This window comes from Petromyzon marinus, chromosome 12, assembly GCF_048934315.1.
Source record: "Petromyzon marinus isolate PM22_M1 ecotype Great Lakes invasive population chromosome 12, UKy_Petmar_22M1.pri1.0, whole genome shotgun sequence".
NCBI lineage: Eukaryota > Metazoa > Chordata > Hyperoartia > Petromyzontiformes > Petromyzontidae > Petromyzon > Petromyzon marinus.
Window position 1 is genome coordinate 12,587,713 of NC_133678.1, and position 22,719 is coordinate 12,610,431.

A 22,719-nucleotide genomic window follows, 5' to 3' on the forward strand; every position below is an offset into this window, starting at 1 on the left:
GATTAAAAAATCTATTTAATTAAATAGAACGTGTTGTCTATATTTAAAGTTGCGAATTTTGATGTGACGTCACATTTCTCAAACCCCCCCTCGTTACACATCGTCACATGTCTGCCCCCCACCCCCTAGGTGCGTGACGTCATTTATGGACGGCCCCTTACACGCCGTCTCTCACACGGGCCAATTTTCCATTTATAGTTCCATTTATTTGGTATAGCCCTGTGAGCCATTCGGCTCTTGAATTGGGTGCAACCGCAACAAACAAGAAACACGAACAAGAAAACATCTCAAAGTGACTATGTGACTGTGCAAACAGAACATCCAGGAAAAAAAAACATTAAAAATATTCCTGAAATAGCACCGTACACCAACGCTGTGTGCAAAAATCCCAGTGGGATGCAAGTCAAACAACACAAGACAACTAAGATTAAGGCCATCAGTCTAACTCCGTACTACAATAAACAAAAACATGGCCAAACCAAAACACGTTTTCACCAAAATAAAGCCATAAATGCGTTGGCTTCGAGATCCTCCGTGCACCTTGCACGCCTCGACTGGGCGCGTCATCGAGGACGCAATTACGTACTCGACGTCATCGCGTCACGTGCAGTCACCGCCAGCGCGTTGACGTCACCACCATGACACGCAGCTCACCTGGGTTCCGTCGTGCTGTGCCCACGCGGGACCATCGACGTCATTACGCACCATTCGCCAAGCGCTGAGCATCGTCGCGTGACGTCGCCACGCAGCGTGCGCGACTGCGTCATCGCCAGTGCGGCGTAACGGTCTCCTGACAGCCCTTTACCTGGGCTCCATCGTGACGTAATTGACGTGGACTGTGACGTCAGCGCTGAACAACGTCGCGTGACGTCACCACGCAACGCTCGCGAATACGTCACCGCAAGCGCAAGGGCGATCCCTCGCCTGCACGTTACCTGGGTTGCGTCGTGACGTCAGCCGCGCAACGTTCGTCCCCCAACGACGAGCGCAGCGCGCGTGACGTCGTCCACGCAGCGTGCGCGATGACGTCACACCATCGGTTCACCTCGCAGGTGCGATCCTGCGTCGAGGCTGCGGTGGTGGTTGTTGTTGGTTGTTGGTGGTGGGGGCACGCAGAGAGGAGGAAGAGCGACGACAAACGATGTCGGAGAGCAGCGGGGCTCGCGTGTGCTTCGAGGCGGAGGCGGGCGCCGAAGAGGAAGGAGAGTGCGAGGGGGAGGAGGAGGAGGATGCCGGGGCTGGCGCGCCGGGCCGCAGGCAGGGCAAGGTGACGGTGAAGTATAACCGCCGGGAGCTGCAGCGCCGCCTCGACCTGGAGGGCTGGGTGGACGAGAGGCTCACGCAGCTCTACGCCTGCCCCGTGAGACTCGCTCGCCACTCGCCCACCTGCCCAACCAACACAGTTCCACCCCCGTGGGGGGCTCGGGGGGTGGTGGTGAGGATCTTTACACACCGGCCCACAATGGGTGAAGTGTCAGGGGTAAACGACTTCGTTTGACCGTGACATTTTTATTGGCGCGCTGTTTGTCAGTTTGGGTAAAGTCACGTAGGTATAAATAAAATAAATCATCACGTAGGTATAAAATAAATCATCACGTAGGTATGAATAAAATAAATCATCACGTAGGTATAAAATAAATAAATCATCACATAGGTATAAAATAAATCATCACGTAGGTATAAAATAAAATAATTCATCACGTAGGTATTAAATAAATCATCACGTAGGTATAAAATAAATTATCACGTAGGTATAAATAAAATAAATCATCACGTAGGTATAAAATAAAATAATTCATCACGTAGGTATAAAATGAAATAAATCATCACGTAGGAATAAAATAAATCACGTAGGTATAAAATAAAGAAATCATCACGTAGGTATAAAATAAATAAAATCATCACGTAGGTATAAAATAAATAAAATCATCACGTAGGTATAAAATAAATCATCACGTAGGTATAAAATAAAATAATTCATCACGTAGGTATAAAATAAATCATCACGTAGGTATAAAATAAATTATCACGTAGGTATAAAATACATTAAATTAAATCATCACGTAGGTATAAAATAAAATAAATCACTGATTTTATTTATTTTATACCTACGTGGCTTTACCCAAACTGAGGAACCTTTAGAACCAAAGAGTATGGATCCCTGCAGTCACGAAAACTTCAAATATAGATTGTTTATCAGTTGTTGGTTAAGGCCGGGATGATAGAAGCCCAGTACAAGGGGGTGGGTCCAGATGTCTTGTGACCCCCCCCCCCCCTTTTTAATTCACTAAAACTTTATTTTATTTTAATAGTAAGGTTAATTTAAAAGGCCCACGAGCTATTATAGCTCTTATTTCAGAAGCGACCTGGCCACAGATGATAGCTCAACGAAGCGGCTTAATCACCATGTGGACATTTGTAGCAGCCCAAATATTGTTAACGCGTGGCGATGTTAATCTTAATTGTGGAGGGGGGGAAAACGGCGACTACGGGAAGAGTGAGACACGCAAACTCCAAATATACAGCAGGCGTCGATTTTATACCGGTTAAAGAACCGTATACATTGTGAACTTAGAGAAATAAATTGTCACCGATAATTTCATTGGGAAGGTAGCCCATTCATTACGACGCTATACAAGTGAAGACCAGATGGCCAGTTATGGTGCACTTCATCATTCCTTTACAGGTCTTGTACAAGCTACACAATTGGGCTATTCCGTGGTTACACGCAGTGGCCTGCACATGCACATAATCTCGCTATCTTTAACCTCCGCTTTACTGCCGAACGGCGGTGGCTGTGTTTAAATTTAGAGGCGAATAAAGCGCTTATGCGCATCACAAAGTCAGCTGGCTACAATTTACGCACCCTAAGCCTGATTCGATGTAAATGTAAGACTAATTGATTTGTGTCTAAATAGCAAATCGAAGTTAAGTAAAATACACCAAGGTCTTGCATATTTTTTGGAGATTTACAGCTGCATTTACGTGAATTACACGTATTTGCATTACTTGGGCTCTTTGTAAATATTTGTCTACGTGGAGACATTAACACGAGCAGCGGAGAACATGGCTTGTAATTGTATGTAATCCTGTTGAAGTGAATGAGAGCAGTATTGACTTGCAATCCATAAAAACTGTCACCGAGTGAGCATTTCTTTGAGAGAGCAGTATGGAAGTTGAATAATTTAATGCATGGATTGTATGGCTTGGTGTGGCGTTCTGGGTTAAAGTGCAACCGTGGTTTACTGTTTCTCATTACGGTGCTGAGTTTAGTTGCGTTCCGATGCAAACATTTCAAAACAAACTTCATGTGGAATGGATCAAGGAAGATTCGATACTCCAGACCATGATACACGCATCACATTTACCGTTTAAGAACCGTCCTTTACCATTCGTATATGTTGCGTGTTATGGGTTAATGTCACCCCTCGAGCCAAGATATAATTTAGAAAATATGTGACAATCATTCACAACCCTTTTGTAAATCCAGCACTGGATGAAAGCCTCCCGAGGCTGTGTCGGTCATAGGAGTGGTGTTTGAACGTAGATCACCAAGCCAGTCGGTGTGAAGTTGAAAGGAATTGACTTAGATATCACTCGTCACTTGTGTCAGCCGTAACCGGCAATCAAACTTTGATCATTGTGGCTGGGGTGAATATTTACAAAACACCGTCTTAATGTGTCGTGATCTTTCAATCTTTAACGTGCTCGGAGTAGGTACGGTGCAAGCCTGCACGATGACTTCATGAAACATTCACGGTAGATTTTCTCACGCGATTGGACGTACAATTCGCCCATACAACTGACGTGTTTGTATAATCGGGTTTTAAATGACCCTTGTGCTGTAAGTGGCGAGTGTTGTAATCCATCCCGCTTTGGATTGGCCATGGCTTTTTTGAAAAGCTTTACAGCCCCAGTTAATGTGTTTGCAGTGCTTATTACGGCTGTATCTATGCTCCCCCTCCATGATCACGTAACTTGTTACTTCAATGTCGACACTTAGTTCACTGTTCACTTGTTTTTGATGGCCTCGTGGTTCATATTGTATTGAATATGACCACAGTATTTTTTTTACAAAGAAATCACAAAAAGCGTTGCACATGAATCAGAAATCACAGATTTTTTTACACACTAGATGGAACGTGCGTATCGTCGATGTAAAAATGATCTGATGGTGTTTATGGTCAATTGCCCCAATTTTATAACCACCCAGGCAATAGTGTCACGAGACCTAGAAAAGGCGCCATGATGCTACGCTTGTTATGAAACACGTGGCATTTGATTCTCTAACGTAGGGCTGTGTTGAGCGGAGCCTTGATAAGTTCAGCCAGTTTAATGGGTGCCTCAGTAACCTCTCGTTCTTTGCTGTGTTGAATTGTATTCTGACCATGTTCAGTTGTGAGTGGTGGAGGGGCAGTGCAGAAAAATCCACTGGAGTGCCTGGAAAAACCCCACTCAAATTTCACAGACTGCTCAGAAACTATTAAACTCTCGAAACAATGTTTATTTTAACAACTCGTTTTCGGGAGAGACCTGGCCACAAATTATAGCTCAACGAAGTGAGGTGAAAATTTATAGCAGCCAAAAACACTCTTAAACTACTTAAGCCACTCTCGCCTTTCAGACACTGCATTTTCCACGCAGTGTTTCACTTTTGTAGGAGGCAACAGTAAAACGGAATTCGCAAGACACCCCAGGGGGGGCAATACTTTACTGGCAAAGGACTCGTGACTCAATGAGGCTTTCCTCCTGTGTGTGCTGCAGGAGGAAGAGATGCCGGAGCTGGAAATTGACATCGACCATCTCCTGGAGCTCAACACGGACGAGGAGAGGGCAGAGCAGCTACGGGTGAGCTCAGTGGAGTAACAACAACTACTTGAATTACTACTACCAGTAATGCTCAGCAAATCACCACTACTAACTACGGTGGTCACATGGCCAAGTGGCGGCATGCTTTTTGCAGAGGTCCAATGTTAGAATCCAGTGGCCGCCCTCATTAATACTCTACTTTTTAGTTGAAATGCTACGTGGCGTCTGCATCATATTGGACGTTACAGATCATGCGAGCTGGCGTCATGGTTTGACCGCTTCATCGTCCCTAAAACTTGTCAGGACCCTCCTGAAAAAGAGTCACGAGGCTCAGGCTTTCCTGGGTAAACGAGCATAATAAATACAACAGCTATTAATGCTGTCTTTAGCACACTTGACGAGCAACCACTGTTTGATCTGGTGCAGCAGTTGAAACGATAGACAAGTTTATTTCAGCCTATCCTTGGATAGGCAGGCCCCCATCATAGAGATGTGCAGTTTGTTGGGATTCATGACTGTCAAGGGAGCTCCTTAAAAAGTATGAGCGTGGGTATATTTTTTGTTACAATGGACTCGCATACAGAATCAGCAGTCAAATGTTGACAAGTGTTCACCCACACTATTCTTGTAAAAACAGCCAAATTCACATTTTTTATTAAATCTTTTTTTCATGCCATTCCAGGAAATCTTACAGGCATGCGCCAACAGCCCAGAGGTGAGTTTAAACGTTGGCTTTTGCGAACAATATCTGTGAGGTTTTTGGGTTACATTGCGTACTCGAATGGTAAATGTTGTGAGTTTACTCCCCAACACACTGGTGTGCTGAACTAGTAACGAATAGGCATGTTTTGTTTACGTGACAAACCTTACTAATTGGCTATATCGGGTGGTGGCGGTTTTAACGATGCATTTATATTTACACGATCGAACCCAGAAACCTATACTATGGAGTCCAGAGGTGAGTGCCACCTTGCTATTCGATATGTTGATGCCCCCCAGGGGCACAAGGAAGCAGCAGACAATGACTGGAACTGATAACTAATATGAAATCACGACACAGCCGTCTCGTGGTCGCGCGGACGTATAAACTAACGTGCCTCGTTGCAGGGGTTCATCACGGATCTGCTGTCGAGCCTCAAAGGGATGAAGAAACTCAACAACGGCAGTCGGAAGTGATGGCTCCTGGGCTTCTACGGTCAAGCAGCTCACCCCCGGACTACAAGAATCCTGTAGTTAATGCGAATGGCGAACTCGTTGGGCGAATGGGCTTTTACAAGTAACCGGAGTGTCGCTTTAGTGGCTGGAAACTATGCAAACCCGCACGCACGTCTGGCATGCGAGAGGTGCCCGCTTGTTACCTGGGCCTGTGCTTCGTGTGCGTTGTGAGCCTTGCGTTTCGCAAGCTGGCCAAGGGAGAGCATGCTGGGTGCCGTGAGTTCCAAGGCGGTGGCTTATTGTTTAACGTCGGTCTTTGGGGCTCAGAAATATTAATGCTGTAGTTACACTTTTGCATTTTGCAACGGTGGTTTTAACGTTTTGGTTCGGTCACAGCACGGAATAGACATTTGTGTAGCACGTCGAGCTGAGCCGTCTCGAGCACAACTCGTATATTTGTAACTGTTTAACGTTAATGAATAATAAATCAGTTTTAACGACACTTGGACAACGTTAATGGCACGCAAGTTACTTAATCGCGTTACAAAATGCATAGCTTCAAATGAGACCGAAATCTTTTACGTTTAGCAGCAGGCAACAATGTGTGCGATTGCTTTTCGTGTTAAATGCATGACGGTGTTGACTCGTGTCGATTGGTCTATTTATAACGGAACGGTGTGCGCATGACCCCCGAGAAAAGATGTTTGGTTCCACGGTGGGGATCTGCCTCGCCACGTGGCAACGATCACGTGGCGCAGCCTCGCGAGGTTCTGTACTCTTTTTTTTACCTCCACTAGAGTAGTGGTGATGATGGCGATGATTGGAAGCTCTGCTGCTTTTTTCAATTGAGCTTTGCACCCAGCGAGTGGGTCCAAATATGACCCGATCAACTTAAATGCTTCTAAGCTTGTCATATCTTGGGAGCTGAATAGAGTTGAGCCTGGTTAATATTTGACATGGATGACTACGTCAGGGTTTTCCAGGTGTTGTTGGCTTGGGGCTGTGAGATCGCCAGCAGTTGGCAGTGTTTTACCTCCTTGTATAACATTCCCTGTTGTTTTTTCTGGTGTTCTTTTTCCTTCCTACATGCCACTCAATCAATTATGGAACTGGCCAAACAACCCAATGGAGGAGCCTCCTGTAAAATGTTCCAAGTCGTTAAGGTCTTCTTGGGTAAAATATTGGCACGAGTACATTTAAAAATATTATCTGTTCTGTCATTCCCAGCCACTAAAGCCGGTGGCTGCCTGTAATGTGATGCAGAGATGCTGGTGCCCTCAGGCCTGCACTGACGTTTATTCATTGTGCATGTTGGATATATATCATGGAAAGGCCCACACATTTGAAAGAGGTGCAACGAGTAAGCACGACAAAGTCCCGCGGACACTAATCACAAGGCATCAAGTCTGCATTAACCACACGTGCATGTGGTAAAAAAAACGCAAACAAATATGCGTTGATAATGTATGCACTCTCCCTGAAACTGATTGGGTCTGCACCGGAGGTAGCCTCTCTTATGGCTTCGTCTCACTCGAGCTAGACCAAAGGCCGCCAAAAGGCGAGCAGTTACAAGGAGTAAGCAAACACCAAATCATTCATAGCTGGGGTTAAACAGTTATAGCTATAGGGGGGGGACCCCCTTTCACCAGTATAAATACTCCTGTACAGCAGAAAGGGTAAATCGTTTTTTATTTGATGTCTTGATACTATTAACTACTTTTATTTTACCAGCTAAGGCCCACTGAGCTATATAGCTATTTTTCAGAAGCGGCCTGGCCATAAATGATGGCTCAACGAGAAGTGGCTTATCACGTAGAAATGTTTAGCAGCCAAATACACTAAACGCATGTTTCTAAATGTAGAGGGGAAAACCGGAGGACCCAGAGAAAAATACACGCGACCACGGGGAGAACATGCAAACTCCAAATATACAGGCGTAAGGGTTGGGATTGAACCCACGACCTGTACAACAGGCAAGGTAATTAACATCTCGCCACCGTGGCATACTGGAGAAAGGATCCCATAATTACGAGCAGTCCTTGTTGACACCTTTTTAGGCTATGTCCTGAGCTTTCTCACAAGTTTGAATTATTCGGGAAAAAAAAACTAAAGTGATCAGGCATAATTCGGTAGATGAGTACTGTATTACAATGCATGGAGGTGATGTTACGAGATTGTTATCATGGTACGCAGAGGTGTAATGTCAGTTTTAATTAATGAAGCTTTAAACTCGTGTCAGACAGCCCAGGGTACATAGGCAAAGTAAATATATACCAGTTGGGTTTTTTTTGTTGCGTAAACAATAAAACAGGTTCCTGATCTTAGATACTTCGAGCATGTTTTTATGAATACTGTGACCTATATATTGTAGTTTACTTAAAATAATACATAGATGTACTACACACTGATTATGGAAACTATACAGACAACATCCATTTAGTGTATGTTTGCTGTAGATTACAATACTTTGGCTGTGGTTGAAAGTAATGTTGTCTTTAGATCTAGACTATACCGACGAATTGTAATTGATACGACTTTTTGAATGATATACACGGGTCAGACTTTAAAACATTTTACTGGCATTCTGCAAAATTGCAACGTGGCAAGAGATACTGAAACGGACTTATATTCATATTTGTTCGATGTAAGACGAGCATACAATTATCTGTAATGCAAATTACATTTAAGTTGCGAGCAGTGGGCAGTAGCTCACACTGCGCTATAGACCTGGTGCCCCAAATTCAATCTCTGGCCCATGGCTTACATTAGTCGTGAGCGACACGAACCAGGCCTGCAACCCCCTCCCAAAGCACTGAACTAATATTAAGATTTGAAAGGTCGGCGACCGTTCCCTGGTTGATAACATGCAATTGTTTAATTTACCTACAAGTATGTAACCTCTCATTGTCGGCCATTGCCCTTCAGCTTTGGTGCTGGGCACCTGCGAAAGAGCGTCATAGCATCGCGGGTTCCAGTACAAATAACATATCTATGTACACGACTTTGCATTGCACCTCACCCAATCGCCCCGATGTGTGGCTAAGCTTCACGAGCCACCTGCTCGCAATAGTGCACGTGGACATTCATTCAATGCGAGTAACACTGGCCCCTCATTCGTTGGGGGGGGGGGGGGGGGTGTCCGGTGTTGTATTTCACTCATTCATTCTCGGTTTGTGTTGCATCGTCCTTTTTTATTTATGCAATAAATCACTCGACTCGTACTTCTGTTTGACCTTATGGACATCTTCAATGTGATTTTTAATGTAATGCAGTTCAGGACTGCCGAGTTTAGCTTGGTGCTATGTATACTGAAGTTTAATTTAGTTGCAGCAGCAGCAACATGTTTGCGAAGCCAGATACCAACTGACACAAACCAACACACTTCACCGTACCCGACAACCGCCTAATCATAAACCACGTGAAAATATCGAATACCCCTTTCAAAAGCCAACATTTTATGAGGTAGGTATTACGTGTCGTTAACTCCCTTTAAAAACTCGGCGCGCACAACGACTTCGTATCACCTTCACGCGATGCGAAGCGCTTAGAGGCCGTACAATATCACACGGGTAAACAATTGCAAAAAAATAAGCCGACACGCGCACGCATGGTGACCAACTAAAGAATGGGTGCCACATTTAAAATGTACGGTCAATTGTTTGCTTTGCATAGCAGCTGTACCTCTTTGAGAGATCGTCAGCACTTCTGATGCCCGGCTGCCACAAATTATGCAGAGGATTTTTTTTTAAATAACCCATTTATACACCTTCGAAACGTCAAGTGTTTCTCGGCTTAACCGGTGAATGTCACCATTTGTTTGCCTCGACAACTGCTCAATTGCCAACGAAAAAAAAAGGCGAAATAAAATCAATAGATATGTTTCGCTTCATTAAAATGTGGAGTGGATTATACACACCGCATCGTTAAACCGTGTTACGTGCACTGCAAAAAAAATTAACCCCGGAAACATTGAGTGTAATTCCTTGGCCCCTGTGAATATTAGTAGCAACCGATATCCTAACTGATTCTGGGTTCTGGCCCCAACCCCTTCCTCGCTCCCGACTGCACCACAATCCCACACTGACCAGTGTGGAGAAGTATGGGCAAGCAATCTGCACGCCCGATACGGCACTGGGAGGGCCTTCATGCATCAGTAGAGCGGCGACAGAGCTGAACATTATTTTGCAATGCAGAGCACATTTGACCGGTTAGTTGCTTGTGTAAGGCTTTTGTGCAAGGCTCTACGGCTACTCCAGCATCATGTGAGAGCATTTTTTTAAATACGAAATCGTCCAGGAGTTTCGAAGAGCCATCCGTTGAAAAATGAAGGCCATGGTCAAAGGCAATGTGTTATCGAACCTATAAAAGTTTAAGTGCTACGATTTAAATGATAACATTGGCAAATCTGCGATAAAGTATACTTTCATAAACCCCTGTCAAACCCAAGGCGTCCATTTAACTATCCTAAGAACAAGAATTGGTGTAGGTGACAAAGCCTTTGCCGTTGTAACGTTTTGAAACCTTGTTACCTCCCTTAGTTTCGTAAATCTTCATTTAACAAAACATCCTGGAGAAAGATTAGTTCTGGATACAAACCACAGTTGAAAATGAGATGTGACATTGATCCTTGCCTGTGTACCGATAGTCACATTTTAATGTGCAATGTTGCTGAGGGACGACTGTGCGTTGTCTTGGTGTGGTCTGGGACAGTTTTTGTTGCCTTGCCCAAGATTGTATTTCGTGTTAAAAAAATCCGCAGTAATTGATGTACTTTTGCAATTTCTAGTTACATCCTTATATTTATTTTTAGCGACTTGCTTACTTTTCCTATAATTTGCACTCCGTTTGTGTTGTTTTGTTGTTGTTGCAACTTTCTGACCCGCCCCCTTCTGGACATCTGTAGAAAAGTGCCTCATAGTTCATCGGAATCCTCCAGGATAAAGATTAGGATTGAATAAAAAAAGAAAATAACTTAACAGGAGTCCATTTCCCCAATATGTTGAATAGAGTATTATAAATTAGATTTATCAAACGCCTACGTGTTTGTATCGAGACGCCCAGTTAAGAAAACAACGCAGTGCCTTGTGAGGTTATCCAATGGTCTCTAACTGGGTTAACACACAACCTTGAGCTTGAACCAGGTTCTCGTAATGTAGCTGTGGGGGCCATACCCAGTTAAATAACCGACGACTAAAATATTTGTAAACATATCAGCGAACAAACGGTTTAGTGTTTACGAAGGGACACGCAACCCACAAGATGGGTCCTCGGGTACACGTACCAAGGACGCGTGCCTTGGGCTGTTTGAAGCTTCTGGGTAATTACTATAAAGTGACGATTCCTAACGCGGCTCTCGTGACATTACCACATTGACATAATCCACTTGACGTTAGCAAGGAGGGCAGCCACACGAGATCTTGCTCATGCCACAGCTGGCCTCAAGGGGCCTCCAATATAGAGGGACGCTCGAGTGGGTGTCTTGGCCAGACGTCTTTGAAGACGTGGCAGTACCCACACTTTACCCCACCGCACGTGACCTGCCGACTGGTGCATCCATTAATACCCCTGGGTGGACAGGGGCGGGGTTAGTAAAGTTGTCTCATCGTTTGAACCGCCGTGCCGGGAGATTGAACCGGGCAATGTCTAGGTTGCCAAGCCCAGTTGCACTACCCACTGTACTACGGCAGCATCCACGATTCATCGTGGTGCATGTAGTGATTCAACAGTGACATCTCACCGGTGCTATCATGAGCTGTGTGACAAGCACTATAAATTTTGATTTAAAGCTTTCGTGACTGCAGTAATTCATATTCTTAGCTCTTGCGGTAAAGTCACGTTGAAGGGAAACAATAAAATAATATATATAAAACAATAAGAATTCTCACGACGTTTCGACCATAACACAAACGGTCATCATCAGGTGTGAAAACCAACGGCAAGAAACATTTGAAAGAAGTGGCGGTTTGCATTTATTTATTTTTAAACGGTGTTTGTATTTATAAAAAAAACGTTTGCACCACCGGCAGCGATTTGGCAGAACATAGATGGACTCGTCCTTCTAAACAAACTGCCAAATCGCTGCCCGTGGCGCTAACGCTTTTTTTCCAAAAAATAAATAAATGCGCCGTTTAAAAATAAATAAATGCACCGTTTAAAAATAAATAAATGCAAACCGCCACTTCTTTCAAATGTTTTTTGCCGTTGGTTTTCACACCTGATGATGACCGTTTGTGTTATGGTCGAAACGTCGTGAGAATTCTTATTGTTTTATATATATTATTTTATTGTTTCCCTTCAACGTGACTTTACCGAAAGAGCTAAGAATAAGCACTAGAAAGTCTGTTTTCCCAGAAACAAAGATTCAAGCTCGTGTTGGATAGACCACGACACAACCTGGATTGATTAAGTACTTGAAAGCCGTTTAACTTCTGACAATTTCTCTAAGCGTAATGGCAAAGGAGCCCATAGCGATCGAACGTGAATGGGAGGAAGAAAAAAATGAACGTTTTATTTTACTGGAAAAGGCCCACTGAGCTTTCTGGCTCTTTATCAGAATCGTCCTGGCCACAAATAATAGCTCGGTGAAGTGGCTTATCACTAAACGCATGTTTTTGAATGTGGAGGGAAAAACCGGAGGACCCGGAGAAAAATTACGATCACGGGGAGAACACGCACACTCCAAATATACGGGCGTTAGGGTCAGGATAGAACCCATGACCTGCATACCATGCGAGGTAGTTAACATCTCGCCACCGTAGCGCCTCAAGTGTACTGCTGCACAACACAACGGGCGTATGCTAAAGACAGCTGGGCACGCACACACCCATTCCAAACCAAAGACACAACACATCCATGCACCACGTTCTTCGCCACACTCGTGATAAACCACGACTATAATTATTTCTCTGTTACAAAACTATAACATCTCTGATACGGCATGATTAAGCGATAAAAGTGCTGTAAAAATCAGAAAACACAAGTGCTTGTTATTTCTCGAGTCTCCCTGGGCCTTCGATGGCCAAGTGGCCACTGTGAAAAATAGAGTGGAGCCATAGGTTTAAAAAAAACAACGTTAAACTCGCAGAGAATCAACATGCAATTGAACTGTTAAGGAGGCAGGGAAAGCAGGACAGTAACAAATGCTGAGCATATTTTCGCAAAATGGGGCATTTAACGATACCTCAATTCATAAATAAAATACTCTCACGTTCACGTCATATGTGACTGGTTGCATTCCACGTTTACTATTTATACAAACTATATGTAATTTATAGTCAATTAACCGTTTAGGTAAACTGAGTAAACGCAATTCAGCAAACTGCAGAAATTTTAACGAGAAACAGTACAAGTGACGGTGCAACAATAACTCTAATTCATCAAATCGCTTTGGAGGGATGAGCAAACTGTTCACCACGACCGAAATTCCCTTAAGTCTCACTTGTACAGAAAACGGACTTGAGATTTACTGAAGCTAGTGGAAGTATGCGCAGAGTAGTAAAAAAAAATAATCCATGGCTCCACTCTTTTTCACGACTGCATTTCATAAAAATTTCGGAAAGGCCCGACTCTCCCACATTCGTGTTTCCTGCTCGTCCCAGCGTTCTGCCCGCAGTGGAAGCGTTTCCCCGCTGCCCGCCTCCACACGCGTCCACTCCCTCTCTCTCTCTGTCTGCCCATCCATGGTGGCTCAGCGTGGACTCTAGGAGAGCAGGGGCCTGGTCTCATCGGCCGAAGGCTCGTGCCGCTCCCGAGCCTCGCGGTGTCTGGGGACGGGGGGGGGGGGGCAGTCAGAGGGCAGGTAGCATTCAACTCGTAGTTAACCCTTTCCCATTCAGATTACGTAAGTGTACGTTCGTGTACGTTATCGGAGCGGAATCGGAAAAAAAACTAAAATATTCGGTCTAATCACCGGATGAAGGTTGTTGTAATCACCAGCAAAACATCATACTCGAATTGTAAATGTTGTGGGTTTACTCTCCAACACACCGGTGTGCTGAACTAGTATCGCATTGGCACGTTCTGTTTACGTGACAAATACTAATTGGCTGTGTCGGGTGGTGGCGGGTTTTAACGACACATTGATATTTACACAATCTAACCCCAAAAAAAACCCTTTATTTTGGATTAAATAATTTTATCGGTATGTCTTCAGGTCATTTTCAGGTTGAAAGATGCACCGATGCTCCCAGAAGGCCAGCCTGGAGGGCATGTGGCACAGTTTAGCACCAGCTATCATAGAGTTGTGGTCGTGTCGCTACAGTTCTCGGCGGTGAGTACAATGTCTTTAAAAACAACGGCGCTATGCAACTCTCAAAGTAAAATTAACGCTAACCACTTGCGCGTTCTGAGATGCAGCGGTGAACGGGACACCCACCCTGCAACTTGCAGACATCTCGGAACGGGAAAGAGTGATCTATCACGTCACTTGCGATGGCATTCCACATACAGTGAAACCTTGGATTGCGAGTAACTTGGTCTGCGAGTGTTTTGCAAGACGAGCAAAAATTTCAAATAAATAATAATTTGATAAATGAGCGATGTCTTGCAATACGAACAGTACGTACAGCATACGCTTTGTCTGCCGAGCGTCACGTGATCACAACTGAGCCAATGGTTCTTCTCTCTCTCTGCGGGATTGTGGGTATTCATCTCCCATGCTCGGTCTCAGTCGGCGTGCCTCACTCGTATAGTCAACATCCGTACGAGTGTATACTGTTTACTACAGTACTATAGTGTTGTTACCACGTGTATACTGTTTACTATAGTGTTGTGACCACGTGTGTGTGCGTAAAGCATGTCTTTATTTTGTGTCCAAGTGTAGTGACTGTTCTTTAGTAACTGTACTGCAAGTGAAAGTCGTCCTACACAATAACCCTCCTCCTCTCTCTCGTCTCCCTCACACCAGCCACGATTAAATGTAATTAATAAATTTGATTACTTTATATTAAATTTTAATAATAAAAATATAAAAAGGTATTTTGTATTAGTCATTTTTATATGAATACAGTATGTTTGGGTTGTGGAACGAATCATCTGAGTTTCCATGATTTCTTATGGGGAAATTCGCTTTGATATACCAGTGCTTTGGATTACGAGCACGTTTCCGGAACGAATTATGCTCGCAATCCAAGGTTTCAATGTATATCATCACCCATTTACATATCAGTACGATAGTGTCCTTTTATCTGTTTAATGCTTCTGTTAAGTGTAGCTGTATAATGATCGATCAGTTTAAAGATATTCTGCCCAGCCGACTTATGCTACAAGGAAATTATTAGTTGATGGTGATTAAAGTTTGTGCATTAGCATCTGTTTCTCGTGTGATAATTGTTTTTGCTTTCATTTATACGTTTTTAATTGCTTTACTATATTTTTTACTATATTCTATTATTGTTAGGTATTTATGTCTGTGAGGTATTCAATGGAGATTACACAAATGTCCTATGACTCATTGAGGCTTTCGTGGGTAGACAAACGTCATTCATAGTAAATAATATCAATAAAAACAAAAACACGTACCTTTTCTTGCGTCTGGCCACACAGATGTAATACGTGGACATAATGAAAGCCTGGAACAAATGTACACAAAACGGGTCAACAGTGTTAGCATTCAACTCAATTCACTCCCGAGTGTCTGGCAACACTACTGGACATCTCTAAAAAAAGAGCTTCATAGCTCATCGGATTCTTCCAGGATGAATACATATTCTGATTCTGAACTCGGCAAGGCTCTGCTCGCTCCACTGACAGCAGGACAGCAAAAGTGCCACCGTTGAGAAACCTGGACAGGCATCAACAGTAATCATGGCTCTTGTTATCCGCAATAACAAATACGCATATGGCGCTGGTCATATTGACCGTCAATAATCGTGGATTTGGGCAGGATGCATCTCAAGGGATGTTGTTTGAGCCGATGGACAAGAGAAGGTTTATTCTTAACAATGTGTCGAAAGTTCCATTTTAATGTACAATTTTATTGAGGGACTGTGTTGTTGTCTTGGTGTGGTCTGGGACTGTTTTTGTTGTTGTTTTACTGCCTTTTTTCCAAGCTTAGGAATTGATGACACAATTTGAACTTACATAATTTATTTAAGCGGTGCCACCGTGGTATCATTGTATCTCCCTCGCCCGGTATACAGGAGGTCGGGGGTTCGATCCCGACCCTTATGCCTGTAAATTTGGAGTTTGCATGTTCTCCCCGTGGTCGTGTGGATTTTTCTCTGGGTCCTTCGGTTTCCCCCTCCACATTTAGAAACATGCACTTAGTGTATTTGGCTGCTATACATTTCCATATAAGCCACTTCGTTGAGGTCGCTTCTGAAAAATAAGTTAAATACCTCAGTGAGCTTTACCTAGTAAGATAAAAGATTATTTAGGTTTATTTGTATATATTTGTAAGTGATTTTTTTTACCTTTGCTATACTTTGCACTCTGATCGTGTTTTGGAATTGTTTGTTGTTGTAACGTTCTGACCCACTCCTACTGGATATCTGTGAAAAATAACTTTACAGCTCATTGGATAGATTCCTTCAGTATAAATAAATATTCTGAGTCTGAAGACTGCTGATGAAAGTGTAGCTAAAGGAGGGAGGGGGCATGTGCTCACATTTGGCTGCCATTTCTAACTGTATACCATCTGGCCCAGGAGCATTCCCCTTTATGCTCAAAGCACACACACGAGTAGCTTAAACTGGTAGGAACGAAGTTGTAAACTGAGTGTACCAGCCTGCAATAGATTAATGTGTCTGTCCGTCCGTCCGTCCCCTTTCAATACTTTAACGAAGTGAAATCTCGTGCTGTTGGGTGTAAAATCAGCAATAGACAGCGCAGAGACTTGTTATAGTCGTTGTAGTTGTTATTATTTACAGTATTAGTTATTATTATAGCAGTTCATGTTTTTATTACTATTGTAATTGTTTTTATTATTGCTGTTGTAAGTTGTTGATGTTATTATTGTTTATATTATTGTTGTTGTAAGTTGTTGATGTTATTATTAGTGTTATAGTTATGATTGTAGATGTTATTATTATAGTAGTTTTACTTATGATTATAGATGTTGTGGTGGTGGTTGTTAGTCTCCTCAGAACACACAGCCGCCTTCTCCCGCCAAAACGCGACAGTTTGGTGGTGGAGGGAGAGGGTCGTGTGGGCGAAACCAACGCGAGCAGCGGGCGAGGAAGGGGTGAATGTAACCGGCGAACTTAAATTGTTTTACTTTAGGGGGGTACACAGCAAACGCCACCTTTCACTAACGCTAGCGAGCCCTCTTGCTTCTTGTCACTATGGATGAAATAATACTGGTAGGAACGAAGTTGTAAACTGAGTGTACCAGCCTGCAATAGATTAATGTGTCCGTCCGTCCGTCCCCTTTCAATACTTTAACGAAGTGAAATCTCGTGCTGTTGGGTGTAAAAAAAATTCCAATGTTCCTACCAGCCCACCCTGCAAGGGCCTGTTTCTTACTATTTTTCATTAATATTTTTTATTTCACCAGGTGAGGTCCATTGATATACATCTCCTTTTCAGAAGTGACCTGGCTATCACAAATGATAGCTCAACAAAGTAGCTCATCAAGCGGACATTTATAGCAGCCAAATACTCAAAACGCACGTTCATTCTAAATGTGGTGGGAAAAACCAGAGGACCCGGATAAAAATCCACGCAACCACGGAGAGAGGGAACACACAAACTCCAAATATACAGCAGGCGTCAAGGGGGTTGGGATCAAACCCACGACCTCCTTACATACCAGGTCTTTACCCATGCAGTGACCCCTCTTTGGCTAGTCATCGAACAAAGACAGTCACTGCATTGCACGCTTTCAGATGCGCTTCTTCAGCCATCTAGAACACTCTTCCTTCCGATATTAGGAAGCTACTGGAGCTACGCACTTTTACATCTAAATTGGAAGCTCATTTCTTTAGAACTGCTTTTTGTGTTTAGTTTATTGTCCTTCTCCCGTACCTCCAATTAGCACCGATGGCTACGTACGGTGCGAACGAAGTTCCACATACGTTAATAACGCTCCGCAGCAACGCGTAACGAGTTGGGGTTAAACCGCATTGCCCACGGCCGGGCGTGCCGTCTCTGGGGTGGAGCGATGCACGTCTCTGCTCACCGCCACGAGCAGGAAGAGTCCCTGCACGGCGGCCGCCCACTTGAACTTGATTCGCTCGTTGAGGAATCCGCCCAGCGTGGGGCCCACGAAGCTCCTGGTGTGCACGGAAAGGGGGCGGCCGTCACTGCGCTGTTTCCACGTAAGTTGAACTGTGCATGTATGTACAGTACGTATGTTGAACTTCTATTGCACTGTACGTAGCCAACCGTGCTAATCGGAGGTGCGGGGGGAAGGACAATGAACTAAACACAAAAAACAGTTTAGTTTGATGTCCTTCCCCCGCACCTTCAATTCCGCAGCCGGGCTGAACGTTTAGTTTTTGGGGAACTCTTAGTTGAGTTCCCCCAAAGCTACACGTTTACCCGGCTACCAGAGGGTGTTTCAACCGTTGCTATTCCCTACCGGTCAACCCCTTGGCAGTGCCTACCTTATTACAAACCAATTCAGACCTTATTGGTCGACCCCGTGCCCTCATAGATCTCAACGTTCATCCGACAAAGTCCCATCACAAGGGAGAAACACAAAAAAACATATTTTTTTGTTTCAACCGTTGCTATTCCCTACCGGTCAACCCCTTGGCAGTGCCTACCTTATTACAAACCAATTCAGACCTTATTGGTCGACCCCGTGCCCTCATAGATCTCAACGTTCATCCGACAAAGTCCCATCACAAGGGAGAAACACAAAAAAACATATTTTTTTCTCTGTACAAGAATACGGGTAAACCGTATTGGTTGACAGCAATGGTATTAAAAAGAATATCGTGCGCTGCCTTTGTGGAACGTGGGTAATGCATCAACAGGCTTGGTATTTTGCACATCAACTGGGTTATGAGCCGATTGGGCGTCGACTTACTTTTTTGCGGGGTTGGCAGATAATTTAAGACAAGGGACATAAATGCTAACGTTTAACGTACACAGATGCTGCAGTGGTGGATTGTGGGTATTAAATTACGAGTGTCATACATTCCACAGTCTTCTGAACCAATGTATTGTTGCAGCTTCATTTCTTTAAGGCAACACCTTGAAAGATTTTGATTTCACTAGGTCTTATTCAGCAACATCTTGCCGGAGCCGGGGATGTTGAAACTCCTCTAGGGCTCGCCTCATTTAATCAGCTGCGAATGAGAAACAACTATTCATAAAACCCACAGGTTAATGCTAATATGAAGATGCTGGTGACGGGAAGGGGGATAGATGTTTGACATCTGTCAGTGTACAGGCCAATCCTTTGTGTCTGCGGCTCATGGCCTCGTGGCTCACAGCGAGGTGATTATATCCCAACCGCTGCCGCCACTCTGCTCGTAACTTACTCGCTGGTGCCAGTCAGCCCGGGGGGACACGGATCAGCAGTGCCTTACTTCTCCACTGCATTTCAGCTACTTTCGTGCGTAGGCCCCAGCTAGCCAAATTTCCTTGAGTCGGACGAAACAGACCGGCGCGTGGCCAAGGTCGATCATAGGCCACACCGTTTCGGCACCGTTTTTGGCACGCGCGCACCACCCCTGCTGCACGCGAAGCTGCCCAACAAAACAACTGTGCACAATGTTGAGCGGCTGACCCGCACACGGCAGAGCCCAGAAGGTGGAACTGGAAGTTTGAGTGAACCAGGCGAGGCAGCGATCGAGTGGTCGAGCGATCGGGACCTCCTCGGCCGGTGACTACAATAGCGACAGGCGGTGGGGGTAAGGGCCGTGCAGATGAGCGTTTGTTAGCAGCGTCGGTCTGCTCACCCGAAGGACATGAGGCTTGAGAAGAGGCCCGAGACCAGGCCCAGCGTACCCAGACCCTCTTCGAAGCCATTCTCACTGCGGGGCAGATACAGGTTCCATTACAAATGCAGGCCTCCCGGGACAGCCAGGTACTACACTCCTGCTTGGCGCTATAGTCACCTGCATTACCATTACACAAGCACCCATGTTTATACCACGACTCCGTAAGGTTTTTGCGCTGGAGCTGCAGAGCTCTCTCCGACGTGTTTACGGGTTGTATCATGTGTCGTTTGTCAGGATGTTCCAGTTGCCTGGTATGCAGGAGGTCGTGGGTTTCATGCAGACCTTGACGCCTGCTGTATATTTGGAGTTTGCACTTCTCGCTCCCCATGGTCGCGTGGATTTTTTTCTCCAGGTCCTCCGGTTTTTCCCTCCACATTTAGAAACATGCGTTTATATTATTTGGCTGCTAAACATTTCCAGATAAGCCAATTCGTTGAGGTATCATTTGTGGCCAGGTCGTTGCTGAAAAAGAAGCTAATAGCTTTAACTATAATAAAAATGAAATAAATACAAATAATTATTGGTTCTTTCGGTAAAGTCACGTAGAAGGGAAACAATAAAAAAATAAAACAATAAAATTATCACGACGTTTCAACTGCAACACAAGCGATCATCATCGGGTGTGAAAACCACAACAAGAAAAATTTGAAAAAAGTGGCGGTTATTTTTAAACGTTAGCACCACGGAGAGCGATTTGACAGTTTGTTCAGATGGACGATCCATCTATGTTCGGAAAAGAGGAGGGGGGAGACGAAAAATAATGGATGCGGTCTGAAAGCCACCTTAAGCGTGATCAATTCATTAAGATCCGAAATGGTTTATCAAATCCTTCCAATGATTGCTAAGCCAGAATTCATCTTCTCGGTTGAAATTGTCTCTGTGTTTGTATATGTGGATAGCCTCATGGCTTAGCAATCATTGGAAGGATTTGATAAACCATTTCGGGTCTTAATTGATTGATCACGCTTAAGGTGGCTTTCAGACCGCATCCATTATTTTTCGTCTCCCCCCTCCTCTTTTCCGAACATAGATGGACTCGTCCATCTGAATAACTGTCAAATCGCTATCCGTGGTGCTAACGTTAAAAATAACCGCCACTTTTTCCAAATTTTTCTTGTTGTGGTTTTCACACCTGATGATGATTGCTTGTGTTGCAGTCGAACGTCGTGAGGATTTTATTGTTTTATTTTTATTATTATTTTGTTTCCCTTCTACGTGACTTTACCGAAAGAACCAAGAATATGAATCCCTGCAGTCACGAAAGCTGTAAATAAAAAAATACAAATAAGTTTTATTTTTATTAGTGATGTTGTTACCTTTCCTATACTTTGCATTCCTATCATATTTTTGTATTGTTTTGTTGTTGTACGTTTCTCACCCAGCTCTGCTGGACATCTGTGAAAAATAACTTCATAGCTCGTCGGATTCCTCCAGGATAAATAAATATTCTGATTCTAAAATCGAGTTCCTGAAGAAGCAGCTCACAGCAGGTGTAGTCAAACTGGCCGGACGTCATTCAGCAACGACCTGAACGCAGATCGGAGAGATCAGCAGCACAGCCGCGAAAAACCTACGCGGTAGGATGAATATTACACACAGCATATTCCTGACTGCCATAGAGCGATTCAATCTGTGCGGCAAGACTTGACACAGGCGGTCTAGATGAAACACGCAAGTGTAGATGCAATACCAATCCAAGTGCACAGGGGACCCCCTGTAAAGTATTTATGGCCACCTTTCTGTATTTAATTTTGGAACCTTATCATATAAAGGTTTGTCTGTGGACTGAACAATGGTGTTAAACCGTAGACTTGCACAACAACCACACGAGCCCTTCTGACTCCATCAACGGAGTCACATTCCATCCTAGTGCGACCACCCACCGGGCGCGCAATGGGTAGCGAAACCCGGCCAATGGACCCAGCCCGCCCCCCCCCGACTCACTAGGCCATGGAGAGAATTTCAGAGAAGGTGGGGACGATGGCTGTGCCGATGGAGACTCCAAGCACGAAGAGCACCATGACGAGCAACCACAACTGCCTGCTCGCACCGGCCACAGGGAAGCAGCGGCACGCACACACGGCGCCCGCCAGCGGATATGAATGGCACGAGCAGAGAAGAAGAGAATCCCCGAGAGGTTCACAGTCTCCCGGGCCACCCTAACCTGAAACTGAACTGTGTTTTCATCAGGTAAGGCCCGCTGAGCTATACAGCTCTTTTTCAGAAGTGACCTCACTATTGCAATGACAGTAGAGTCTACCTAAGGGGTGAGTGGACTAGTGGCCACGGGAGGTAATGACAAGGGAGACAGCCTGCAGTCCGAATGGACTGGTGGCTACAGGAATGATCGAGAACAGGAGCGTGGCCAGGTGACGGAAGAGGACGGTAAAGTCTGCCGGTAGAGCGAGCGGTCTAGAGCCAGCGAGAAGGTTCAGGAATGGGGACGTGGCCTCGGACCGTATATAAGGGGGAGATGCGCGGGAGACTCGGGGCTGTTGCAGTGGAGGTCTCCACCTGTCCCGAGCGTGAGTACGTGGCTCCTTAGTAATGAAACCATCTCAACACAAGTGCGTCGAAGTCGTCATTACACTATGACAAATGATAGCCTGGGTTTGAATCCAGGTTTCAACCACACCCGCGATGAAACTGGGTAATCAAGCGTAGAGAGTTCATGGCCTGACAGCAAAGACTGCACACAAAAACACCAAAATGGCGTTGGTTTTATTCAATTTAGATAAATTACAATGCAACGATTGGTGGCCAGCTGAGACCAAAACTCACTAAACTTGAGAACCTTGTTTAATCGAATGATCAATCTCACGATCAATGTTGTACATATATATAGTGTTGTTTCATGCAAATT

At 44.5% G+C, this 22,719-nt stretch overlaps 2 protein-coding genes across 7 annotated transcripts in view; one reads left to right on the top strand and one right to left on the bottom strand.

Annotated features, from left to right (window-relative positions):
• Positions 1–941: 941 nt before the first annotated feature.
• On the top strand, positions 942–9,185 carry LOC116941549 (protein phosphatase 1 regulatory subunit 14B). Of its 2 annotated transcripts, none has more exons than XM_076066630.1 (4): positions 942–1,435; positions 4,765–4,848; positions 5,492–5,524; positions 5,917–9,185. In XM_076066630.1, the coding sequence occupies exons 1-4, from the start codon at positions 1,142–1,144 to the stop codon at positions 5,983–5,985; spliced, it is 480 nt and encodes a 159-aa protein (XP_075922745.1). In that variant the 5' UTR covers positions 942–1,141; the 3' UTR covers positions 5,986–9,185. The 2 variants fall into 2 exon arrangements, with proteins under 2 accessions (XP_075922745.1, XP_032808604.2); XM_032952713.2 differs by having other exon boundaries at positions 991–1,360.
• Positions 9,088–22,719, bottom strand: part of LOC116941548 (MFS-type transporter SLC18B1) — a 30,340-nt gene continuing 16,708 nt past the window's right edge. For all 5 annotated transcript variants that reach the window (XM_076066628.1, XM_032952711.2, XM_032952712.2 and 2 more), the window contains 5 exons: positions 21,801–21,896; positions 19,815–19,889; positions 18,083–18,176; positions 15,484–15,533; positions 9,088–13,727 (listed from right to left, as the gene is read on the bottom strand). In XM_076066628.1, the coding sequence (XP_075922743.1) occupies positions 13,664–13,727; positions 15,484–15,533; positions 18,083–18,176; positions 19,815–19,889; positions 21,801–21,896 (379 nt within the window). In that variant the 3' untranslated portion in view covers positions 9,088–13,663. The remainder of the gene's footprint in view (positions 13,728–15,483; positions 15,534–18,082; positions 18,177–19,814; positions 19,890–21,800; positions 21,897–22,719) is intronic.